The sequence below is a fragment of the Taeniopygia guttata genome, chromosome 2 (assembly GCF_048771995.1).
Source record: "Taeniopygia guttata chromosome 2, bTaeGut7.mat, whole genome shotgun sequence".
Lineage (NCBI taxonomy): Eukaryota > Metazoa > Chordata > Aves > Passeriformes > Estrildidae > Taeniopygia > Taeniopygia guttata.
In genome coordinates, this window is record NC_133026.1 from 118,350,767 (window position 1) to 118,371,723 (window position 20,957).

Below are 20,957 nucleotides of genomic sequence, written 5' to 3' on the forward strand. Positions count from 1 at the left end.
GACTCCCTCTCAATTAGGGGTAGTGGAGATAGAGTGGTTTTTGTCCTCCACAGGAAAAGGACATACAGTGGCTGCCACAGGATGTGGTTCACATTCTGTTCCAGTGCTGTGGACTCCAAAGTTAAAGCTATTTCAAGATCTACCTGAGTTTCACAGCTCTCATTTTAAAGAGCTAAAACCCAAAAGGGAGAAACTTGAAATACTTAAGATAAATTTTCAGTTTGTGGAGTAATGGAAAATTTCCCTTGAGTTCAATGGAGTCATGATTAGTGTTAGTGTGTCTTGAGAAGCAGAATTGTCAGATAAAATTTTCTGATTGATTTTCAAAATGATTTTAATCTTCTGAAATTAGATATTCTGGAGAAATATGTCATTCATATCTGGAAGATAAAGTGGTGTTGAGTAAAAGCAAATGTATCTCTATGATGTTTAAGATACTAGGCTTGAACTAATATTAATTAATTAGCTAACTAATATTAGGTTAGCCTGACCTAACATGCTGTAATGCCTGATTTATTTTTAGGCAATAATCTTTTCCTGCACTATTCAATGAAAGTGTAGCAACCAAATGTATTATATGTACCACTAGACCATTTCCCATTTCGGCCAGATCTCTGTCTTGCATTGTAGAATGCTTGCACAATTATTGCAACAAAACCAAAAACCTAATTTTCTACTTTCCAAAACAAAAGCATGAGCAAACATAAGCCAACAGTGCACTGAACTCATACGTTACACAAAGCAATCTAACAGAATAAACAGCACCTATACAACATCTCCAACTGCACATGTTTTTCGGTAATCTAAACTTTATTTAAAAAGCACTTCTCTTTATTAAAAAATAAAGAAATATTGGAAAACTGTGTGGTATATTTGAAACCTTATTAAATTATTAATCTATTGGATGTGGGCAATGTTTTTGACATACCTGCTAGTTTATCTGCTTGACCCAACTGGGGAGATAAAATTAAAATTTTTTTTCTCTACCCTCTTTGGAAAGATTTCAGTGGTATGAATTTAATCAATGAGTGAGGAAGAGCATGTACTGTCAGCTGTGATGCCATTGGTATGCTGATGGTATCCAGCTCAGTGTCTGCTTCTTGGAGTGTAGACAGTGCAGTCTTCCAGATGTTCCAGTGTCTGGCCAAAATAAGGATAGTGATACAAAACAGATGGTCATGTCTCAGGACCAAGCAGAGTTGATGCAAGCTGATAGAGGGATGGGGCTGGAAGAAATGGTAGAGCCTGGGTCATTGGTTGCTGTGCTGTACTCATTCTCATCCTGGATTCACAGTTAGCAGAAGAAACAAGGAGGGCAGTTTTCCCTTTGCAGCTGGGCAGAAGCTGAAGAGCAATAGAAAAGTATGTTTCTTCTAGTTTTTTTAGCTAAGAGCTTTGGTGATTACTGTAGAATTGCTTACATGGTTACTGTCTCAGTCAGGGCTTCAATGAACCTAGAGCTCGCTAGGAGCTTTCACATACAACATAAGAAATATCTGTTGCTAAATGTGCCTGTGCACACAGAGTGTTTAGAGATTTCATTGCTTTTTTCCCTGCCTGCCCAAAATGTCCAGTCTGAGATCACTCATATATTAGTCCCTAAATTAACTGGAACTTTTCTAGCATAATAGGTGCAATAGTGCCTGACTGAAAGGCACTTTTTTTTTAAACTGGGAGATGTGCTAGTTTATCAGTAGACAATTTAATCTGTGTAAGCATCATGCTTCTTACTTATGGTGGTTCTCTTTAATGAAAAAAAAATTCTCTGGAGGACAAGTAAAGTATTTTACTTTTACTTAAGTAACTTTAATTAAAAATAGAAGATGGGGAACTAGAAATATTTGCACTGTAGGAATTCTTGATGTGTGTAGGTTTATGAAAGAGAATATACTTACTGGCTCTCCAAGGACAGTTAGTTTTTAAAAAACAAGAAAAACATCCTCTTGGAAGGTTCTGTGTTGCTGGAAATGTTTGGCATAAGATTATTTGTAATTTTTATGCTTTGCCTCAACTTTCATTTTAATAAAAGGTGTATGAATTTCCACTGGCCTCTCAACAAGCTAGCTAGGATTAATCCAGCCAACGGACTGGTAGAGTAACTTATGTGGCTGCAAAGAAATATGAATGTGCAACTCAGTGCAAAAATTGATTCATAAAATGCTAAACAGGATAAAATTTTTTCTGTTGGCTGAAAATGCACTCTAGGCACTCTGTGTTTTGCGAGGAATACTGAACTAATGAATTACTCAGCTCATTTTTGTAAAACTTCATATAAACAGCATACGAATTATCAGCTTAATTCAAAATAGACTTAATAAATAAAAATGTAAGCAACAATGTAATGTAAAATTCAGTATTACAGATATATATATATTGTAAGGCACATCTGTATTACATTAACCAAATGCACTTCAAAATATTACAGCTGTCTCCCCTTTGTTAAAAAATAAAAAAATCACAAACTGAAACCTTTTAAATATACGTTCTTTTCTAATGCTTTGATATTTTCTTTATGATTGAAGAAAAACTTTTGTATTTAAACATGGCTTTTTATATGAAAAAGCTTTTTTTGGTGGTTTTCTTTAAGAACACAGAGTTGAACTGTGGCCCAAATTGCACACAATTATAGTGGTTGCAGGAATGAGTGACAGCAGAATTGGAGCTAATTAGAAATATTGATCAAAATTTGCTTTTAATTTTAAAGGTTGCTTTACTTAAATATAAAGTGAAAAAAAAAAAGAAAAAAAATTACCAAGGGAAATCATTAAAAGACCTTCCTTTAGATGCCTTCTGAACTCCAGAATTTCAGGTGGTTTTGTGTATTATCTCATTATGACCTTTATGAGATTCTGTATTATTGCAGTGCAAGCACGGGTGTGCAGTTACGGCAATTGCAGTAATGCATTGTAGAATATGTTGTAGCAAGTGAAATATTCTAAATTTTTTTATTGGAAATGTAGAAGTAATTAAAATGCTCCAGGCAATACCAGATTCCCATTAATGTAGAAATAAAGTTGGGGGTTTTTTTTTTGGTTTTTTTTTTTTTTTTTTAATTCATTAGCACTGAATAAAACTACCTAGTTGAAAGCTTAGACCAATGAGTTTGAAATTCCTACTGGTAAGGAGCAACAATAATTATTAGGCAGTTATTGTTGCTGAACTGGTGGGTGAGTAATGGTTATTTGGTGATATTGGATCCTTGGATTACCAGAATGATAAGCCAATTCTTTTCAACTCTGATTATGGACTTCCTCATGTAAATAAAAAGAAACCATAATGTGCTCTGAAGCCCCTGCACTGCATGCAGAGACACTCTCATCTCCTGTGTCAGTGTTCAGTCTTGCCTACAAGTTACTTGTTTTCAGTCAAAAATAACTATCACACCTTGTGGAAAAAGGAAGAATAAGCAGGAACCCTGTGGGCCAGTTCTTAATGTAATTTTCTAAGATAATGAAGTGTTTAATGAAACTAGAACATCTACATAAGGAAAGGCTACCTCCTATGTTAATTCAAATCACACCTGGGGGAAAGTAGGAAGGCGGAGATACTGAAGAAAGATTCCTTTCACTCTTGCTGATTAAAAGTGATAACTCAAATCAATGATTCATTGTATATTTCAGTACCTGAAACAATGCTGCTTTCTCTACTCCCATGTTTGTTTTGTGGTTTTTAGACTATGGAGTGAAATTCTGCTCAATTGGCTCTGACAACTGATACAGGTAGATGTAAATGTGCAAACTCAAGGACTCAGCAGCATCATGTTTCAATTGGCTTTCTGTGCATCCATGAGTGAAAGCACAAACATTTAGGGAATTTATTGTCAACTTGAGATGCTTCTTAAGTAAGATGTCTTCAGAACAGTGTGTTCCAAAATCTTAGTTATACCTAAGGAGTGAAAGTCTGTTGATGTATTTATTTAGAATATTTGTATCAAAACCCTATGACATGGATCTGAACTGGGTGAAATTCTGATATTTGAAGATGTTTCTGGGAAAATATCTTAGAACTTATGTACCAGACTAACAGCATTGTCTGTGCCATGACATTGAAGCAACAAAATGAGAATTCCTGCAGTTAGTGTACTGTAGAAGATAACTCCAGTTTTGCATCTGTTGAAGCAAATATTTAAACTATCTGTTTCAAGAGTGGAGCGTCAGATATTCTAAGTTCATGATTCTTCCTTGTCTGGAAGCCTACTTCATGCTTGCCCCAGTACTTTTTTAGGAATTAATGTGTTCTTTTGTTGTAATCTCTTGATATCTGGCAAGATAATTTATCTAAAACAAAGAGGATTGATTAACATAATAAGACACAAAAATGTGACATATAAAGCTGCTTAGATTCAACAAGCAGAGCTTCTATCAGCAGTAGGATTTTGATTATTTGAGTTTATTTGGTTGTTTCTTTGGTTTGTTGTTTTATTTTTGGTGGTGGTTTGGTTTTTTTTGGTTTTTTTTTTTTTTGGTTGGTTGTGGGGGGCTTTGTTTTCAAATGAGATTAGTAGAGCATAGTAAGAGTCTGTGCTTCAGCCAACAACGCCTTGACAAATCAATACTATATACAAGGAATACATCAATGTCTACCACAATGTAAGAGCACTACTCTGAGGAATTAATTGCTTCAGAGAATGAGGCATTATTTTACTGGTGCACCAGGACTGCCTGGTGGCATGCAAGAATATAAATCAGAATTCATTGTCTGAGTTTTTACTCTCCCATGAAAACATTAGTGCTTTTGTTAGTATTAGACTGAACAGACAAACTGAGCTGCCATGGACTTTTTCCAGCTTTGAACCTTATACTTCTTGAAGTAATCCTCGGAAATTACTACATGTTTTATTATGGAGGAAGGAGACAAAAGTGACTGGATCATATGAAACAATACAACGTATATGATTACATGAGTCTTCTGTGCAACTAAGCTTTCACTGTATTTTATAGGAGTTTTGCATAAGAAGAGCTCTGTCCTTAAAATGAATGGTGTGCAAGTCTTGTGTTTGTAAGATCATTCCACAACCTGTCATCCCAAGACAATAAGCAATCTTGCAATCTGGAATATTTGGCACTAGTGAGTGCCCCTTTCCCTCTCCCCATCCTTTCCTCCAAAAAAAGAAAGTAAGTAAATAATTATGATCAATGTCCTATTTAAAAACATGACCTTGTTATTGGGCTTTATTCTTGTTTAGTTGAAGTAGATAACCTTTTTCCCCTCCCTTTTTGGTGAAAGTTTTCTATATAAAAAAATCACAATGAATTAAGCTTAGCACAACATTATTATTAATCTAGAAAACATCTCATTCTCTTCTATACTATATTACACTTGTGATCTTTATCTCACCTCCAAATATTTTTGTGTATTGTTGTGGCAAAGCATAAAGAGTGCAGCTGTGTGAATTCCTTTTGGTAAATTGCTGATTTCAGGAAAATGTAATGTTCTTTTTGCTTGGTTCACATGTAGTTTTTTAACACAAAGAACATATTTAATGGAAATTGCTGTAGGACCAAAGCTGGGTCTTCACATACCTTTTCTAGAGAATAGCAGACAGTGAACATTAAATCAGAGAAATGCAGCGAACAATCATACATTAAAATAGCAAACTTTTATTAGCATAAATGAGATTGTTTCACTTATGTGAACTTTTCAGCCTATCACTATATAAAGACAGATAACAATTTCCTAAGGATTTGAGAAATTTCACTGCATTATTGTCTCTCTGACAGAAGCAGTCACTGGCTTGGCTTTTCTTTCCTTTCTCTCTTTTCTCCGTGAATTACCTCATTGCTGCTCAATAAAATCATGGAGCCACTAAGCTGTATCATGACTAGTTGGTTTAGCAAAGAATACAAAGAAAGAGAAAAGATTCAGTGTCCAGAACCTATAACTGAATTGGCTCTCTAATGAAATCCTATTTTGCTAAGACTGGTTCTTTCTGATAGAAGTATCTGAACCTTTGAAGCTCTTTTTTTTTTACTCTTAAATAAAAGGACTATTGCATTCACTGGTTGTAACTATTTTAATAACTTTGTTATTTGTGAGCAAATATTTTTCTGCAAAGCATGCATGAATTATTGAACAATATGCACACATAAACTCAAGAGTTTAGCACTAAAATTTCTGTATGATTTGTTGTTTTACTGCTGCTAGGTTTTGTCATTTTGTTGTATTGGGTTATTTAAATTAAAAATCTTCAATAATTAATGGGGTTTATCTGGAAGATGGCATATAAACTTGCTTACAAACTCAAAGTTCCCATCCAAAGTTATGGGTATTACAAAACAGGCAGTTTCTCAAAGCCCAGTTGCTTTAGTGAGAAAATGCTCAGTATCTGTACTGTAAATCTGAAGTATCCAGAGAAGAAACTGAAAGCATTCCATGTCCATGCAGAGGTGCAGTAATGAAATTAAATCAAATGCTGCAGTTACTCTTTGGATTACCCTCTTTGCTTGTATTATTAACAGCTTTTTGTAATTTGCCATGGACAAATTCCATCCAATGTTGAATTAGATCAACTAAAATACCTTGAGAAAAATAGCAGTTGTTTATGAGGTAGGTTTTTGGTACTTCAAATCTGCATTTTGTATGCACATTACTGCTGTTATTCCAACAGCATCTGACAATAAATTAATATTGCATACTATTCTGCCTTCTTGTCTGTTGGCTACTACTACAGGCAGCTCTCGAATCCATATTTTTAGCACAAAGTTTCACTTAATTTTCTTTTGAGAGAAAAAGGGTGTTAGTTGACTAAAAATGACAAAAAGGCATGGGTTTGATACCCAAATTAAAATATAAAAGGTATCATGGAGGGCAGCCTATATCATTGCTTTGTTGAAACACTTAGTCATCAGAGAGCCAAAAGTTAATCAAGCAGAGAACAGCTGAAAATCTTATTTAAAGAAATCACGTCTGCTTAGTGGGAGAAAAACCTGAAGCATATGCTTCAATTACTTTTAAACTGTAATTCATCCAGTGGTTTACATCTGTTAAAAAGTATGGAACTTTTCACACCTCTTTAAAGCACAATTAAACTGTATTTATTTTAATACATAATGTGTTCCAAATATGTAATACCTTTTCTGAAATGACTCATAGGTGGTTGATTTCATAGCTCTCTATCATATAACCTTCCAGGTCCTTTGAATTAGTTTGTGTATTAACCATACATGAAATTTAAAGGAAAGGGTGTTGAAATGGTGTAAATGTTGCCAGAAACTTCAGTAACTTGTCAGTTTATATCAAGGCAACAAATTGGCTGGGGGGGGGGTGGTGGTGGGGAGGAGAGTTTTCTTAAGCAGTAAAATAAAACATTGCAGAGAAGAAAATGTGGTTCAAGGACTTTGGTCACAAAATTTTCATATGAGTTTAGCCTAGCTGTTATTGACTGTTGCTTATTAAAATCCCTGTCTCCCCAAAAGAGTGTTGTTAACAGGACATAATCCTGATAATCTGACCACATTGCCCTGACTTTAAAGCACATTGGTAGGAGTGAGGTCTATGAACTATAGAGGACAACCAGAAGTATTTTGGGTAGAGATTTGGGGGGTTGTATCTCCAGCTTGGTTCTCCACTGTGTGTCTATAATGACTACTTGTGTATTTCAAATTCTAATTAATTCAATTGATTAGTCTCCTCTGAATTTAAAGTTCTCTGTGACTTTTCTCCATCTGATATTGGGATTTGAAATCTTTTTGTACTTCGTGCTTCATTCAGATCCTTTAACATTAGGTTTGTTTTGTAAATGTAAATATATGAAAATACATGTGTATAGAATATCTGAAAGACATTTTAATCAGATGATGGCATACTGTGTACCATACACCACATGCATCAGTCAGTACATGGAATGGTTACATGGTCAGTCTATGATAATTTAATAGAAGCTAGCCAGTGCTTTGCTTGTTTGCATTTCAGCTAGAGAATAATCAAGTTATAAACAACTGAAAATTGGGCTTTATAGATACATGAGGCATAGAGAACTTGTGTTAGCAAAAAATATTTTGTGTTTTGTGTTAGCAAAAAATATAGAGATTAACCCCAAAAGAATGGCCTGTAAACCAAAAGAATTCATTTACAGTCCAGCTGAGCTATACCATTGCAGTGTCATCTTGGGAAAAAAATTCTCTGAGACCCTCTTCTGTCTCCCTTCAAAATGTGAATGATTTTATAATCATTGAAAATTCAGTTTTTATTGTGAGTTTCCCATATTACAGGAGTATGGTAGATTTAAGTATGCACATTATGGTCCCTTTCACTGTGATATATATGTCCATTTCATATTTTGTGGGTTTAGCAGAACACTTATTTTAGCAATATTTTTTCACTGCTAAATGAACAGATGATGAAAAAAACACAGAAGAATAGCATACATTAAAAAAATATTTTTGTTTTCAATATGTCCAGTGTCAAATAGAGCTATTGGACAGCATCTCTTGATGACAAGTTTTTAAGAAATGAACCAGATAAATAAAGAGTTTAAAAATATGCAGCATGGTTTGATGTGGAAATGATACTGAATATTTTTGAAGGAACCCCCTATAAGATGGTGATAATATATAAAAATAAAAATGCTCTTGAATATCTTTTCCTGTTAGTATGCAAGTAACTGTTTTCTTCCCCATTTTTGAGCAGTTCCATTTTTTAGTGATTCTACAGGTAAGGCTTCTTTATTGCTACAAAATTTAATCACGTGTTTATCCCATTGTTCTGTCCTGTTGCAGAGGATCTTGATGATCTCAGAATGGAAGGAGTAACAAGTGTGGTGTCTTCTGGGAGCAAATTCAATCAAACTCGAAGTGCTCATACGGCTGAGCCTCAAGCAAAGGTCACATTGAATATATGTGCAAGATGTGCCAGGTAAAATCGAAACAAAACCAGATCATGCCAACTAATACTTTTCTTATCTAGGTATTTTGTTGTGTTTTGTGCTTATGGACCAGGTGATGACCTTTCCTGTGCTAAAAAAAAAAATTACTTAGCTACTGTCTACCCTGTGACCTCTGGCATTTGAATTGTGCAACTTATGTTTATGCTTGATATGTCACATCGACATAGTCTTAGGCCTTGCTTCACAGCTTGAAACTATTTTGAGCCCTTCCGTCTCTGAATTTCATTTGTTATTTGATCTTCTGTGGTTTTTCAGGGGATGAATCAGAGAATTTGAGGGTTCAAATCCAATTTGAAAAGCACCTGTATAAATGGAGATTTAGTTGCACAGGTGCAGTTCAGGATTTCAAATAGTTGCTTCTTAGCACTTTATAATCTCATCCTGTTTCACCTCTGAGAAATAATTTAATCAGGTTGAACTCCTTTTGGTTTTGACAGCTGGCAATAATTTTTGCATTTACAGTATGAAGACCAAATAAGCAGGTTAGTATTCCTGTAGCTTAGTCAACTCAAGAATGCAACACTAACAAAAACCCCTCAAATTTCCTGGATGAATTCTTCTATGTAGACAAAAGCTCATTTGGAGAAGGGATTTAAGCCTGTTTAAATGACAAAACTAGCCTTCTCACCCTTCTGTTAATGGTTCAGATTAACAAGAACAATATAGAGGCATGCCAATTTTATCTGCCTGCCTTTGCCAATGGCTGCTCTATTGTGTAGTTTGAGAGCGGATTAGCCCCTTGTAAATAAAAAGCAACCTGTGGTGAAATTAAGTCAAAAGTTTGGCCATATGCCACCCTACTTTTTTCTACTTTTTTCCCCATTTTGCTCATAAATTATTACTTTTCTAAAGCTCTAATGTAGACAGAGGGGCTTCAAGACATTTTCTGATGCTCTGGAAGTACAACTATGGGAGGCAAAACTGAATCACTGGTGCAATATCTTGTCTAGTAGGGGTGTGGAGCCTCAGGGAACTTCACCTCACAGTACTGTCACAGCAGCAGTGACTGGATGGCCTTGTAATTCTAGAGACTTTTGCTCATCAGCAGTGTGGCCTTATGCTTTAAGAAAAGAGCAAACGTGTGTCATGGGATTCTTCCCAATTCATACAAACAAATTGCTTATGTTTTAAAATGTTTCCAAACAACTACTTACATGAAAGCGTGGCACATTTTTTCACCTGGCATCTGTTGTCCATGGATTAAGAAGTAAGAGGTAAAGAATATAGAAACCTTAGGTTCTCTAAATTCTGAAGTTCTGACCTTACATAACAACTTTTATGGATTACTATGAAGGTTAATTAAATTTTGAATTCCCTTTAAGTAGCTGCTGACAGCAGGTGCCAAGATACTATATATTCTCTCAGTCCTGCACACCAGGGAACAAAGTGCTCAGATCTTGAGCCAAACCTAGCAACCTTGGCTATTAGTATTGTTCTTTAACTGCATGTAATATACGATTGATTCTGCCCTCTAAAATATGAGCTGGGAGAGAAAGATCTCACAAAATCCCTTTTGTCACTTCACTTATCAGAGAATGCAAAACAATGCTTTATTTTGCTGGTGCACCCTCAATTATATCCCTACCATGTTTAAGGAAATAAGTGAGGAACTGGGTGATACCGTCATGACTGTGATTCTTTTTACTCTTATTGCAATTTAGCAGTTTCTATAAACTTTGGAGAAATTAAAAAAATATACCACCTCTTCAGGAGCAAGGGAAGTCAAAAGAGACAAGTGGGTATTTCTGTTGTATTCACTAGTGAGGAAACTAGTATTTTTTTTCTTCAAGTTGATAAAGTCTATCCATTCCTTTGTAACATTCCTTCTTTCTTACTGAGGATACCTTTCCTCTCTTCAAGACACTTATTACTGGAATTAGCTCTCTCTTCAGTACCTTCACAGGGGTTTAGTCTGGAGCCTTCTTGAAGCAGATGAAGTGGGGGGTACAGACAGATGCATAAAACAAGTGGCTTCGAAGACATGGAGACAGTTTGTTTCCTGTTTGATTTCAAGAGCAATTAGATTGTTTGTCAGTCAGTGATATAGCCATTGAAAATACTGTGCTATAAAAGTAGAGTCTGAGTGTTTGGACCGTCTCACCGATTCAGTTTCTCAGTGTTGGCCTTTGTTTCCGTTGTTATGACAAAGGCTGATATTTAATGTAAGGTCATAATACAGAACCTATTAGAGTATTAATTTGTTTTAGAAATTATACTTTTATGTTTTCATATTCCATTTCCCAAGTAGTCTGGTGTACTGTACAGTGTATATATGAATACTGTGTGATTTGGTTGTAGACATGTTTGAATACAATTTAAAAAGAAGTCAATAAGAGCTGTTGGTTATATGCATGCTTTTGGTTACAATTAAACAGGTGTTTTTCTTCTTAATGTTACTCATTTTTCAGTTGTAAAAGGTGATTTGAAATTAATTGAGTTATTAATGGCAGTGGTGTTGTATAGATAATAGGGTTTGTCAATTCAGATTAGGTTTGCTGAAGCTATTTTGACTGTCATTAGGAGAAATACAACTTTTTACTTGAAATTTAATTGGCAAAGTTCCAAATATTAGGAAATGTGTCTTGGCTCAGAAAAAAAGTTGAACTTTACTCATGCATTTGCATAATTTATTTCTTTCAACCTTGCTGTATTATTTTTTAAATGCTTTGCTCTCATTACTCTCCACTCAATTTACCTTCTATGACACCTCCTTCTGAAGTTTTCCTGCTTTCTTGGGTATATTGGAGCTTTTCTGAGAGGCATTTATTTAAACAATTGAAGGAGTTTTTCAGTGCTAGCTTTAATTAATTTGGCCTAATATTTAGTATCTCACCTGGAAAGGACAAATATTCTTATTGAAATTCCACCCAATTTCTTCACTAAAATAGTGTATAAGTTTTGGATGCTCTTGCTTCTAGGATTACATTTTCTTGCCATAGATCATTAGTGCTCTCTCTCGTTATTTGAGAGTTAGAGTGAACAGGTCTATGGCTATTAGGTTGGTTATTGTGTAGGTTACCTTAGCCTGAGAAGAGTGCTAGTTTCATTTTGTATGCCCCATGAAACCACCTGCAGTAGGGTGTAACTATATGTTTTATATTTCTTTGGCTTCTGGAGCTTCCTACAATGAGAGCAATGACTTGTGAGAAGAATGGACTAAACCAATGGTTTTTGTCCATGCTGAGATACTTGTGATCAGACTTCATTTAGTGCCAGTTTAGCTTCTTCCCACAAAAAAGGAATGCCAAATGGAAGTGACTATAATTAGAGATAAAAACCAATTTTGTTACAAGACAAACTAAATCAAGTTTATATTGTGGAGGAAACCTGCAATGATGTTGAGACACTGCATTTGGGAAAATATTCTCACTTGCCCTAAGTCTCTTAGATAAAAGTACCAACTTGTTTGTGAATCATAAGAAATGAGACTGAGAATTAACATAATTTGAACTAGAATAAAACTCCCAAATTTGTAACTTATTTTAGAAACTGATATTTAACCCTCAATCATTATAATTTCACCAATCATCTTCAAATAATAAACAGGTAGATAGTTATCACAGACCACGTCAGTAATTTTTTAAAAACATAAAATTCTCCACCCAGACATCCAGGAAATAAAAATGGGTAATTCTTTTAAGCTATCATACCAAATTGCTTTTTATAGCTTATGATTTAAAAAACTAAAAAAATTCCCCCAAAACAACCAAGACCCCAAAAAACCTTTGCAAAAATCTCCCCAGATGGAGATGAGAAATTAAAGGAAGGGTTAATTCTACTGGAGTATAAATTGGTTTGTAGTCTGGCATATAACTGTAAGAAACAGAGAGCTTACTGTTTTCTGTAGAGATGTTTCACACACGATGAGCAAAATGCAGATGGATAACAGCTTTAAGAGGTTTTTCAAATGGGGAAGTAGCTACCAGAACAATGTTATTCCCATAGCTGCTCTTGGACTACAGGGCAAGTTAAGTAGCATATTAAGTCATCTAAATAAAGGGGTGACATCATTCACAAGGTGGAACAAAACAAGGTTTATAGATACAGAAAAAAAGGCTACAAAAAACCCCCACCCTGTATTTGGAAGGTTTGCTTTTTTCTATTTAGTGTGAAAAATAAGGAAAGACACTTCTGCTAAAATGGATCTGGATTTTGATTATTTGAGTAAAATGGTTATAATCATTCTTTCTTTGTCTAAGGGCACAGTTGGTCTGAGTGGCTTTTAAAATAGACTGACTCATTCTGTAACATGTTTTTGTGAATCCTTTCTCACATACAGGAAAAACAAATGCATTTCAGGTTTGGCCAATGAATTATAAGACATCCTCACATAGTAACAGGAATTGTGTGATTTAAATAGATATTTAAATGACAATTTGTAAAAGCCAAACACCACTTCCATATTTCTCATATGTATTGTAACTTGCACATTGAGCGTTTTGCAAGAATTTAATCAACCATAAGGTAAAAGATAATATTAATGTACTATTGAATGAATTACAGGGGGTTTTCTTTTTCTTTTTTTTTAAGGACCACCCATTAGCCTTGTATGCCCACTGCCATGCTCAAAAGTTAAATCTTGTTCTTGTGGAGTCTTGCCAATGCATTCCTGAAAGTAAGAAGCTTTTTGTTTTTAATAGGGCAAGGGCTGCATTCATTCTTTTTAACATCAATAGAATACAAAAAAGGGGTTGCATGTGATTAAAAAAGAAATGGGATTATAGAAAACATACTGTGCCACAAGCTTGAAGGCTTCGGAACAAGAATGTTAGGAAGGAACACTAGTCGCATACAAATGTAGGTTTGAGATGCAATGTTTTAGTTAATATTTTAAGGTTAGCTAAAGCAAAAGGACAGTGTAGTGAGGTATTTTAACATATTAGAGGAATCAAAAATACAGATATAAACAAAGTACGTCTATACATTAAAAAAATAAAATGGAGCTTTTCTTACTCTCACCCATGGGATGTGGAGTACTGTTCAAGTGTAGTAACTTGTATCCTTGAGCTGTTATTATAGAATAAATGAGGTACTCTGTGTATGCTGCCATTATAGATATTTTTGGAAAGCTTGGTTTAAAGAAAGTACTCAGAAATTCTCATGCCAGTTTGCCTTGCCTGTGAAACCCTACCCTGTTCATCATCTGACTTTTACACCTTTAAGATGATTTGTCCTTCAAACAGTCTTCAACTTAGCTTGTTTATTTACCAGTAACCTTTTCATTGACAATTTGCATTTTTTAAGGTTTTGTTTTCTACAGTATAGTCTCCACTATGTCCATGCATGCCTGGGATATAATCATATAAACTATGTGGTGCTAAGTGAAATTTAGAATCACATGTTAGTTCTCTGCAATATGTCAGTGGAATTTGAGTAGATCTTCATGACATAGAGCCCTGACAACAAGGAACCTACAGGGGAGGAGACAAAAGAAATGAAGGAGCCAGATATAATTTGACATATTTTCAGATTAATGGTAGAAACTATGTAACTGTTGTTTGAATTTGCCATCATATATCTCTAGAAAAGAACAGGAATTATTTGGTTGGCTGGGGAATTCTATGGTATTAATCTAGCTTCAACTGTTTTATAATCTTAGAGTTTGTATTGAAGTGCTTTATCTCAGTGCCACAAAGCTCTGGCAATACTAATGAGACTTGAGGTCATAAAGAAGCATTTGGTGGAAAACTTGATAATGAGCTGTGAAGAAAATAGTCTGAAGCTTGACAGGTGAATCTAGTTTAACTATCAAAAGCAGAAATGCTGATGACTGTAAAGAGGTAAGAAATTGCTGTTAAAAAGCTATTTTACTGTATGCACTGTCCCCAGACAACACTCCTGAAACTTCAAACAGAGAAAAATTAATAACCCCTATGAAGAAGATCATAAATACTGATTAAAGACTACATTTAAAAAACAGACAATGGTGATGGGCTTCTGGAAGATTTTCTCAGGAAAAGAAATGAAGCATACTGAGCCTCCTCTACTTCCACTATGCACAAAATCCCTTCCTTATTGTTTATGACCAATCTGCTCTCATTGTCATTGTGTTCCTGAAATTGTTGGTATGGCTGACTTGTGTTTTGAAATGAGATGGGCTCTACTACCTTGCCCAAGCATGTAATCCTAAAAATAACTCTCGAACTGGGGATAGAAAGGTGTCAGGGAATGGATACTGCACCATGCAACATTGGGATAGAGGCTAATCGGATAGAGTGAAAAAGTGTCGACATCTGGCATCCTCTATAGAGCCATAGGTCCCAGAAGAAGAACGGATATAACTTTTGCTACTGGTGAATTTTTTTGGCACTTGATCTAGGTTAATGTTCTGCCAAATTAGACTAAGCCATCACGGCAGATGCTTCTGCTCTGTTTTCAGCAGACTGCTGCTGTTCAAATCAGACTGTAAGATTTTTTTCCCAAAATGGAGAATTCTGGCATCAGTCACCTCAAAGGGAGTAATACCATGAAAATGCATACAGGTCTAAATGACATTGAAACTCCATGGACTGTTTTCCCCTTATCGTGACCACATGTAGCGGTGTGTGCTGCCTGGGTGATGTAATAAAAGGCTATGTCTGCATTGCTTTCTAGCAGGAAAAGTTCTGCATGTGCAAATATTCCTTAGCTGCTACATGAATTGTCACAACTGCTCTGTGAAGGAAATCTGCAGATGCTAACTTAAAGGTGGTTCTGGTATGTTTACATGAGCTCTAATCATCCCTTTAACGGCAGTGTTAAGAGGTGATGGAATTAGAACTAAACTTGATTACAGGGAATATAAAATAACTGCCTGCTTTTCTTTATAAACTCCAATATTATTATTCAATAATACACAGATGTGCCAGAAAGGATAACCTCTCAAGTGCTCCATATAATCTCTTATTTGACTCTGTACACTATGATGTAATGCTGGGGAATGGGCACAGGTATATGTGTGGTTTGGTACATGTATTTGCATAAAGAATAGTCTTTGTATGTCTGCCCAGTACTGGTAAGGCCAGCTTAGTGACTCAATTTTTGGCAGAAATTTCTGCTTTGTTAATTTTCCTGAAACCTGGGAATAAATTACTTCAAAGTACCAAAGGGGAAAAGTGTTTCCAAAGTGAGGTGGTCAGTACAGAATGATTGTTGGCAGGAAAATTCTGTGATTAGGGTTCACGTACAAACTTTGAGGAAATTTATGTCTTCAAATCTAAATCAAAAGTTTTGATTACATACATGTATTTCTTTTCTTTTCTGTCATGCATTTCATATTATCTTTTCTGACTGTATACTATTTTAAGTGGCTATTCTTATAGGGCAGAAAGTACTAAACGTTCCAGATGACTTGTGTCACTGTTGTACATTCTTTTTTCCTCTATCTATTTTTTTGTAACCTTAGTTTGATTGGACCTCTTGTTTAAAAGAGCTGAGTTTTCTTAATGTTTGTTTGTGCCAGCTTCACAGACTTTGTCCTAAACAAAATGTTTTATTTGCATATTTTTCCTTTTAATAGTGGCAAACAAGTAAATTAAATTCCATATGGTAGTGCTTTATAACTTTTAAAAATCTCCTTTCACTGTAGAAAATTGAAAACAAACCCCATATTTTTCCTTTGGCTAGTTAAAACTTCTTATAAAGTAGAAAAACAAAAATAATTATGGGAAAAGAAAAAGCTGTGGCAAAAAAAATTAAAAAGTAAATATTCACATTGATTTTTCAATGAGTTGCATTTGGGCAGTGGTTAATTTCCCCAGTTTTGATGCATAAATAAACAAAATAGTGTATTCATTGTCTTTTGACTTTGTAAGTGCTAAGTACAACTAAAATAAATCACTTTATTTTTCCTTTCCTGGAGTGGTGTACCACTTTGGTAGTTTTTGTTTTCAAAACAAAAGAAAAACATTGAAGAAGAAAATAATTCAAAAACTATTTTTACTGGCCATCATGGTTATCAGAGAAAAAGACCATAAATAATTTTTTTAAGATTTGGTAGGCTGACTTGCTAAGTTTTAAGAGTAACACACTGGCTTGCCTTTTATTTCACTGTCTCATGTTTCTTTAGAACATTTTAGTGTACGCAAAATAGAAAATATTTGTGAGATTTCAAATTATTTTTCGAGCTCATGGATCTAAGTTTGACCTCTGAAATGCACAAGATAGTATAATTTTTAGTCCTAAACCTTAATTAGTTTCTTGGCAAACTCCCAGTGGATGTGTGTTTGGAAGAATGGGTAAAGCCTATTTTCAAAATATTAACAGTGTCTTGGGGAGCTAATAATATAAGACAGGAGATTTACATGAAGTGCTTAGACAGAAATCCTGGAAAGAAAGGACTACTTTCCTCCCTCTTTTTTTTACATTAATTTCCCACTTGGTAAGTTCACCAAGCAATAATTTCAGTCCTATCAGAAGTTCCAGAAGTACTGTGATAATAAAAATATCATCTGTTATCAAAAATTATGATAAGCTGTGAAGAGACCAGTGTTTTCAGATTATATATTTCCCTCTGTGTTAGATTTAATAGCTATTTTATTTCCCTATAGTATGCACAGGTGAGGTAGACTTTTTTTTCGCCTTAAATAGCTTATCAGTCAGCATAAATGTAGTGGAAGACTTCCATTTGTTTGTTGGAAAAAGTGTTTACATGTTACTGAAAATAAATTTAGAATTGAAACCTGAGCACCAGGTACATTTTGCATCTGAGTTGCATCTTACACATACACCTTATAATGATGAATCTGGCTTTGGAAGCATGGCAGTGCACCAAGTTTATCTGGAGATAGCCCTGCTGTGACTTAACTGACAGGGTATTAATATGTGGTTTTGGTTCTGCAGGAAGAATGCAGCATAAGATGATGTGAATTAGTGACAGATCACTAGACTATCTTTTGTAAGAGTTATTGTTCAACAGTACCTATTTTTTTTTTTCAGGCTGGTTGTTAAAGAGGGATCTGGTTTGAGCAGGTTGGTGCACATTTAAAACTGCTGTGAGGAAATTCTAAGAACAGTAGATGTAAATGATTTTTTTAGGCCTTTTTAATGTCCTAGTCTTGTTTCGTAAAAATGAAGGAAGAGCATATTTGAAAATGAAATTAATACTATTTTGTTGGGCCTGAAAATTATTGTGCTCTCTTTCAATTTTATGGAGGGCAACATCCACTTCATTCTGTCCTTCGTTTGCATATCTTGTCAAGACACTTCTTTCTCTTTTCCCCTACAAAACCCGTTTAACCCCCTCAATAATTTAAAAAGACGAGTGCTTTACCAAGCTTTTCTCCCTTCTTTTCCTCTGCTCTCTTTGATGTGTGCTTTGCAAGCTAATTCTCTATGGCAATGTTTCGAGTTTCTTTCTGGTTTTTGTACAACACTGTGATGTATATTAGCCATGGAAGTTTCTTCTGGATGAAAAAGATAGAGGGAGGAAGCCAGGAGATCATGAGCTTGAGGAAGCTTGTTGGTCATAATTTGAGGCTCTGGATAGCAGTTTAATATAGCTCTTAAAGACACAAATGCACACTCACACACAAAACTCTTTCACAAGTCCTAGAAAAAATGCCTCACAAGAGAAGAAAGAGTGTTAAGTCTGAAAAGACTGACAAAGACTGTAATTTTTCTCCTGTGAGATAATGGTTTGAAGCCAGAAGCAGATAAAAGATTGCCATAAGAATGGCCTAATTCCCCATCTTGTAAAAGGATTAGATAATTCAGTCTCTTTATGGATTCCTTACTCTGGGAAATATATTTCCACTTTTGGTTCTCCTCAGAAATAGCTGCAGAGTGTACTTATTTAAAGGCACAAAGACATGCATTCAGACATTTTGGAAAGGCAAACAGCACAAAAAAAAAGATTCATTTGCTCAGCAAGTGTATATTCTTGTATTACCAGCTGAAAACATTATGCTGTGCATTAACTATTGGTGACGTGGAAACTTTCCACGAAAACTCCAAGAGTGACTGGAAAATAGTGTGTTTAATTTGCAAAAGGAAAATGAATGTCAGCCAAAATCCATTTTTAACTACTGGTTTTATGAATTTTCAAATAATTTGCTATGTTCTGATGCACTCACTTTCTTAACGACACTATTTCTCAGAGTTTAAGCACTGAGAAATAATGTCCTTAGGAGAGTGAGTGCAAAAGCAAGAAGCAGACTGTGGTTTGAATGGTATTGGTTATTTATTGGTTATTTAATTATTTTAGATTAACTGTATCTTAGATCAGGGTGAAACTCAAATAATATAAATGCTGTATATCTCACATGAATAGAATTTATGGTAGTAACAACATACTCGTTCCTGCCTGATGGCCTTACATCACTTCTTTAAGGTGGATTTAAAGGAATTATAAATCTCTATTGGAAAGCATGCTGATTGTGTCATTAAGCATATATTCCTACATTCTATTTAGAAATGGTATTAAATATCTGTATTTATGCATGTAGTCTTATAGTTTAATATTGGAAATATCTGCCTTCATAGGTAATGTTCTGCAGGATAATCCAATAGTCTTCATGCTTCATTTCTTTTCTATGCAGATGCTTCCTGTATTTCAGTGTAGAGTAAAAACAGAAACTATGGCACTGATTTCTAAATATAACAAGGTAACATGCTACAGAGCTTGTCTATTATTGCTTCAGAGGTGGCAGCCACTCTCATTGCTCACCAAATTCACAATCCTACGTTAGAAGATCCTCCTCCCATAGATCTAAGGAAAAATGTCTTCTATAGGTCAGTGATCTAAAAATCATATAAACTTTTTTAAAAGTTTCCTTCTTAATCTTCATTAGGAAGGTAGTGTGTGTAGCTTAAGCTGATGAGGAGTTTTACCAGATAAAGAGTACTTTTGCCTGTATATTTTTAATAATATTTATTTAATATAATTTCACCAGTATATTAACCAGTACAGTCTGTACTGGAAAACGGACATCTTTGTGTCTCTGTACCTGTGAATACAATAGGAATTTTTCTGGCACAGTTTTAATGCTTTTATATTTGTAAAAGACATTAGTAAAACAAATTGAGTAAGTCAGAAATTCCTGGCTTTATATTCAGGTGCTGAAAAAGCTTTGGATTTTACAGCAGTGTAAAGGAGTGCAGCATTTGTGGAGTCAGTAAGTCAAGGTACATGAGGTCAGAATTTGGATCAGTATGTTTGGGAACAAAGAATGAAGTAAACTCATTATTATAGGCAAGTCAGGACAGATGATTATGAAGCTTGAAATACTCTTACTGGTGTTGAGGTTGCTAGGGAAAGGTGCAAGAAAACATTCAGTGTAACCTAAAAGTGTGTGGGGCCTTTCAGGGCTTTTGTTGTCTGATCTCTGTTGCTATAACTTCCCTAGAGTTATGTATTTGTTCTAGGGAAGTTATAATTCAGTATTACAGTGTTATCATAGAAGGTTACATATAGATTTGAAGTTTTAAATTACAGAAAGGAAGCAGGTGATTTGGAGAAAAAGAAAAGGAAGATCCATAAGTCAAATTTATCCTTCTCATCTCTGACTAAAATTCCCTTTGGCTGACGAAGGAACATCATTGTGTTATGTGTATAATAAGTTTGTTTTCGTAATAAATTCATTATATTAATGAATCTTACAAAATGTATATTAGAGTTTTTGATCCAAAATAATAACTACTTCATAAAGAAACTAACTATAAATCATGGAAGTATTTGGTAGGATTTTTTCAAGAGAATGGGTAACCTACTTTGAAATAAGTTAAGGAAAATAAGTGATTCAACAAGTCAAAATCTCCCTAATTAAGATTCTAATAAAACATGACACTACCCCACTTTTTCAGAGAACTTTGTTGCTGTGCCCTTAAAAATATGCACCTGTTTTGGGTGATCATGAAAACAATTTTACTGCTCTTTTTGCTGAATGATTTAAGGATTCTTTACCAAACTTTCCACTACTCACCGTATTCAGCTAAAAGGAGTCAACTGAGTCTTTACCAATGGAAATCAGGAATTTTCCAATTAAATGTGTGTTTTCAGGAATAATATTTCACAGAAACCAAATTTTTTTACAGGGTTTATTCAGATTCAACAAATTTAGCTGACGCAGGGCAAAGCAGAGAGAATGGCTGGACC

General features: G+C 34.7%; 1 protein-coding gene across 6 annotated transcripts in view; it reads left to right on the plus strand.

Annotated features, from left to right (window-relative positions):
- Positions 1-20,957, plus strand: part of C2H8orf34 (chromosome 2 C8orf34 homolog) — a 185,932-nt gene that overhangs the window by 86,892 nt on the left and 78,083 nt on the right. For all 6 annotated transcript variants that reach the window (XM_072924734.1, XM_030266314.4, XM_072924732.1 and 3 more), the window contains one exon: positions 8,718-8,853. In XM_072924734.1, coding sequence (XP_072780835.1) covers positions 8,718-8,853 — 136 coding nt within the window. The remainder of the gene's footprint in view (positions 1-8,717; positions 8,854-20,957) is intronic.